Source organism: Podarcis muralis, chromosome 10 (assembly GCF_964188315.1).
Source record: "Podarcis muralis chromosome 10, rPodMur119.hap1.1, whole genome shotgun sequence".
Lineage (NCBI taxonomy): Eukaryota > Metazoa > Chordata > Lepidosauria > Squamata > Lacertidae > Podarcis > Podarcis muralis.
This window is the reverse complement of record NC_135664.1, coordinates 40730075-40736023: the sequence shown is the minus strand read 5'-3', so window position 1 is coordinate 40736023 and position 5949 is coordinate 40730075. Positions and strand designations below refer to the sequence as shown.

Genomic DNA, 5949 nt, shown 5'->3' with positions numbered 1-5949 from the left:
TGCAACAACAACAACAACAACAACAACAACAACAACAACAACAACATGTTGAGAAGCTGTGTTATCCGTTTTATGCTGCCAAGCATAACATTACAAAGCTGGTGGGTTGTCAAAACAGAGTCTTCCAGCCCAACGTATTCCACAGGGTTGAGTTCAGTTAGATGCTAAGTAATTGTACCACAGCATTGTTTAAAAATCCACAGTATGTTTGAAAACCAGAACAAATTGGTCCTGTATCTGGTGATCCCCTTTGCTGCCCCCCATGCCATACCCGGGTGGCGTGTGGGTAAAAGCCTCAGCGCCTAGGGCTTGCCGATCGAAAGGTCGGCGGTTCGAATCCCCACGGCGGGGTGCGCTCCCGTTGTTCGGTCCCAGCGCCTGCCAACCTAGCAGTTCGAAAGCACTCCCGGGTGCAAGTAGATAAATAGGGACCGCTTACTAGTGGGAAGGTAAACGGCGTTTCCGTGTGCGGCTCTGGCTCGCCAGATGCAGCTTGTCACGCTGGTCACGTGACCCGGAAGTGTCTGCGGACAGCGCTGGCCCCCGGCCTCTTGAGTGAGATGAGCGCACAACCCTAGAGTCTGTCAAGACTGGCCCGTACGGGCAGGGGTACCTTTTACCTATGCCATACCCGGGGGTCAGATGCCACCAGTGAAGATGTCTCTGCCCACACTTCCTTTGTTAGTAATACTCTATTGCATTTTGAAAATTAGTGTAAGGAAGGTTGCCTCTAAACTAATCTGTGGTGTATTTTGTCAACTGGAGACGGCTATTGTTCTGTGCGTAATCTTATTACGATACTTAATTGTTTTTGTTACTCTTCTTTGTTACTCTTCACTACTCTTTCACGGCGGTAGAAAGAAAAAAAGACAGCTGTTGCTTTCATCCTAGGATTTAACTTCATCAAATGTTTTTTAAAAAAACAAATTGCGTGTATTTCTGCGATTAGAGGATTCCCAATCCATTTAGAAAATGAGTCATAGTTTGCATTAGGTGTTATAATAAAACATGTAGTTCTCTGTGTGTCTAACCACCATGGGGAATGATAGTTCTCTTGCAACTGTGGAGATTACCGTGCATCCTACCATTTTCCCAAGAGCTGGATATGGAGTCTTGGCTTTCCTGATGTTTATTAATGCTTTATTTTCAATATTTAATAATTTTTTGGTTATTGCTGTAACGCTGAAGAATCCTCAGCTCCGTAACCCCATCAACATATTCATTCTTAACGTCTCCTTTTCAGATCTTATGATGTCCCTCTGTGGAACCACCATTGTTATAGCTACAAACTACCGTGGATATTTCTTCCTGGGAAAGAGGTTCTGCACTTTCCAGGGATTTGCTGTCAATTATTTTGGTAAGCAAAATAGCTAGATATTGTTGTTGCTGCTGCTGCTTATTGCTATTATAATTAAAATACATTTATATCCTGCCTTGCATGGAAAAAACCCTTAAGGGGATTTGCACAGATAAATAACAGTACAATTTACAGTTAAAATACCTTTAAACAGACAAGTCGACAACAATATCAAAACTACAAAACTAGAATAAACAGCCAAACATTTAGTTCCCTCTTGAATGACAACTGATGTGAGATCTTTGAGTTTTATTATGCTAAATGAAAGAAGGTCACGAAGGTGCTTTGTAGTTAAAAAAATATAAAGGTAAGTTTTAAGTAAAATTCTGGAACATCCTGGCCCAATCCTAGCTTGGAATTCAAATGACTAATTTTGTTGTTATTTCTAAACCACTGCTCAAAGTGTGTATAAGCACACAGACCTTTTTCAGAGTAAGTCCCACTGAAATAAGTATGACAGACATTTGAGTAAACATAGATAGGATTGGGTAGCACAGCCGAAATTTTAAGCTCACTTATTGTGCTATTCTATACTATATTGTGCTATCCTATACTTTTCTACTCGGAAGTATGTCTCATTGACTCCCGTGGGATTTACTCCCGGATATGTGTGCATAGGGTTGCAAAAGTTCATCCCATTGATTTTGCATTTTTTTGGAATTTCCTATGAAATATGAGTAACAGTATTGAAATGTGGAATATAGTGGTTTGATGATTCCTAGCATTTTTTTGCCTTTCTTATTATCTTCCAGGAATTGTTTCTCTTTGGTCCCTGACCATTTTAGCTTACGAAAGATACAATGTGGTCTGCCAGCCCCTGGGAACTCTCCAGATGAGCAAGAAGAGAGGTTACCAGCTCCTTGGTTTCATCTGGGTTTTCTGTCTCTTCTGGGCTGTGGTCCCACTCTTTGGCTGGAGTTCTTATGGACCCGAAGGAGTCCAGACATCATGCTCCATTGGCTGGGAAGATAGATCTTGGAACAACTATAGCTTTCTGATCGTATACTTCTTGTCCTGCTTCTTTATCCCTGTCCTGATCATTGGGTTTTCATATGGCAATGTCATTAGGTCACTGCATGGGGTAAGTAGTCAACTGTTTCCTCCACCCCATTCCACCTCTGTCCCCGTTTGCTGACCAATGCCACCTCCATACTTTTCTGTCACCAAGCCAATTTGTTCTTGGTGTTAATGCATGCACAAGTTTGCAGCCTAAATGAAAGCCCATAGGATTCCTGGCTCTTTTCATATTTGTATCAGGTCAATGTCAGTGTCATCATGTAAAACAATGCAGACTTTAAAAAACTTGCATACAGCTATATAAGCAATGGCCAGATTTTTTAAATACCAGAAAATTCCTTTTATGTTTGAGTTCCCATCTGAAGGCACTATAGAGTGACTTGACCAAAGCAGTTTAGGCAATTATGGCCACATTATCCTTGCATTTGATGTTAAAAATCAAAATCATGTGCATGCACATATACAACTCAAGAGTATAACTCTTTTTTAAAAAAGATACACAAGTCTGGGGCTGCAAAATGGTGCCCTGTCTAGAAGCTGTCACTCAAAGCAAGTGTTAAATGAGGTGAAGATCACGTCCTTTTATACTAAAGCCAATTCTGAAGCCTAGAAGCTTAGTATGTGCTGCTGGTGTTTATTTCAAACTTTTCTGCTTTCTAGGGTTCCTCCAAGTAATTTACAGCACGGAATCAAAATAACAGCAGCATTTAAAAGCTCAATGATGAAATCGTAATAAGAACAAAACACAAAAAATCCAAGGACATACATGTAGGTTAAGAGAAGAGAAGCCCAGACTGCAGTAAGAGCAATGGTGATTTGGAAGATATTAGCTTTCATTCATGCACCTTGTAGATGTACAACATGCAGGCTTTAATGTAGACATAGGATTTGCATGAGTCCAAACATAGCTGAATAAATGCCTCTATTGAATGGCTAATGCTGTTGATTTGATTTAACAGCTAAATAAGAAAGTTGAAGAAATGGGAGGAAAAGGTAATCCGGAAGAAGAGTTTCGAGCTGTAATTATGGTGCTTGTGATGGTGGTGGCTTTTTTGATCTGCTGGCTGCCGTACACAGTCTTTGCTCTTACTGTTGTTATTGACCCAGCCCTGAATATTTCCCCTCTGGCTGCAACCATCCCAACATATCTCTCCAAAACAAGCCCAGTATACAACCCAATCATCTACATTTTCTTGAACAAACAGGTATTGCACTGTCTTTTGTATATTTTGTGGGCTAGTTACTTTTATAGTGAATTTCATTTTGTAGATTCAATTGCAGGCTTCCAACTTCAAATCTACTAATCATTGTAGAACCTTTGTTTGGGCAACCCTATTCTCCCCTACCTGTCCCTCGACAGGACTTTTGAAATTATTTATCTAGGCGAGACCTTATATACATGTACACAAGCATACTGACTGGGCAAAAGGCACTTTGTACACTTTCACATGCAGAATCCTCTTTTGGGTCTGCTCACACATCAGGATTTCTGAATCCAGTAGCAGGACTCATGTGTGTGTGTTGTTTCCCCCACGGCTGGACCATTTCCCCAGATGGTTGGCATTGCCACTGCTGGGTTGACTCTGGGGTGACTCTAGTGAAGTCATTGCATGAGCAGAGTGACTTCCGCTCACGCAATAGAACTTCTCCTTCTCCTCCCTCCTGCATTCCCTGCTCTGGGGTGGGGGAACCCCCAAGGTAGATTTGGGAAGGTTATGGGGGGTACACGAGTTGAGCAGAAAGAGAAGTTCCATTGCATGAGGGGAAGTTGTTTGAACCCCACCCAGAGTCAAACAATTAACCCTGGTCAGCCCAAATAGAAAGGGCCTTTCAATAATTCTGAAAGAAGCCCATATGCATTGTACTGTGGTGAACAAAAAATGGATAGGAAGACATTGCTGAAAGACCACAGGATGACATGTACACTGTTCCCAGTTAGCGGAATATAATCTAATTTAGGGTTCTACCCAAAAGGAATGCTATCTCACTGTGACAGCACAAAAGCACAAGCATATTGATTTTCCTCTGTTTTCTTTTTGCAGTTTCGTGAGTGTGCAGTTGAATTTATAACCTGTGGCCAAGTTCTTCTGGCAAAACCAGATGAAGAGATTTCGACATCCGCAGCTCCAGCTGAATCCAAAACTCCTTGTAAGATCAACCAAGTGACTCCAGTCTGATGTAGTTCTGTTGGCTGCATTTTACAACATTTTGTGCACTTTTTCTCCAGGAAACATAATGAAGCTCCTCTTCAGTGTCTTGTTAGTAAATGATCCATGCCAGAAGATAATAAATGTCCATAGGGCTCCTTATGATGAATGGCTTCACACAGTTTTCACTTGCTAATGTCAGAAAAGTCTTGCTTACACCAAATATTCTCTGAATATATATATATATATAACAACAATGAGTTTACTTGCAACACATGAGAAAAGGGCTGGGTATCTAAATTGTGAACAATGAACTTTTCCTCCATTGTTGATTAAATGATTATGCAAAGGAACTATCCTTGCCTACGAACCTTTCATCCAAAGTTTTCTGCCACTCAGTTTTGTTCTCCTGTTCCAAGTGTGCTCTCCCCCTCCATCCAGCCACCTTTACTGTCAGGTTCAGGAAGCAGAAAGCATGTTATAGTAGCTAGGCAATGTGAAGGTATGCAGGGCAACCAACCGCTATTGTCTAGCACCCAGAAGGCAGTTGGAAACCAACAGCTGACAACTCCTAAGTGAGCTGGCAACTGGAGCAAATGTCCCATTCATCTTGTGCACTTGTGGCAGGCATATTGTAGACAACTGGAGAACGGAAACCTGAATAAATGCCCCAGTGATTGTGGTTTGCTTTCTGTCATTGCCCGTTTGTGCTGCTTTTTAAAAATATGGTCATGTTTTTTTCCTGTAGTATTCCATGATGTTTGAAGGAAAGCAACAGATGGGAGGAGAGTCAAACCTATAAAAGTGATGGTCTTCACGGCATTATCTCGTGCAGACTAGCCTTGTGCCAAGTTTGATACCGGAAGGTTGGTCTCGATACACATTATTACTAAATTATGAAACCATCAGCTATGAAACATGCAATATTTGGCACCAAATGGCACCTACAACAAAATGTTGCAGCATGGTATGTTCTGCTTAAAATTCTACCCACTTCATGAAACTCTCCACCTCTTTCCTGTTCCTACCCCCCAAGCAGTTGGTTAGCACTCCAGAGCAACTGAGCATGCCAAGACCAACCCCTGGGCAATTGTTTTGCATCGCTCCCATTAAGGATCCCCCCCCCCCCCAAGGAAGTTTTGATGCTTCTACAACCCTCTTTAAACCATGCATGGATGTGTAGTTAAATCAAGAGCTTCCATCTGGCAATTTAATATTCGGGTCTGATTCCTGGCCCAAAAGTCAGAGCAACTTGAAAGGTTTGGTCAGCTTTCAGAAAAATGCAACCCCTTGCGCATACTATCTGTATCAGTCCTTCTTTGGAGCAGAAGAGGTGAATGACTGTATGCTATTAAAAGCTGTAACCAGAACTTCCTTTTCTACATTTACATTTTATAAAAAATATACTGACGTTCTTTACTCTTCTGC

At 41.6% G+C, this 5949-nt stretch overlaps 1 protein-coding gene across 1 annotated transcript; it reads left to right on the top strand.

Annotated features, from left to right (window-relative positions):
• Positions 1 to 1035: 1035 nt before the first annotated feature.
• LOC114605662 (opsin-VA-like) lies at positions 1036 to 5663 on the top strand. The gene is made up of 4 exons (XM_028747129.2): positions 1036 to 1357; positions 2110 to 2438; positions 3334 to 3579; positions 4417 to 5663. Exons 1-4 carry the CDS (start codon positions 1036 to 1038, stop codon positions 4549 to 4551), a joined length of 1032 nt encoding a protein of 343 aa, XP_028602962.2. The 3' UTR covers positions 4552 to 5663.
• Positions 5664 to 5949: the final 286 nt, after the last annotated feature.

Coding starts and splice junctions, on each gene's coding strand:
- LOC114605662 (XM_028747129.2), top strand. CDS start 1,036: ATGGGGAATGATAGTTCTCTTGCAACTGTGGAGATTACCGTGCATCCT. Junction 2,439..3,333: donor TCATTAGGTCACTGCATGGG/GTAAGTAGTCAA, acceptor TTGATTTAACAG/CTAAATAAGAAAGTTGAAGA. Junction 3,580..4,416: donor ACATTTTCTTGAACAAACAG/GTATTGCACTGT, acceptor TTCTTTTTGCAG/TTTCGTGAGTGTGCAGTTGA.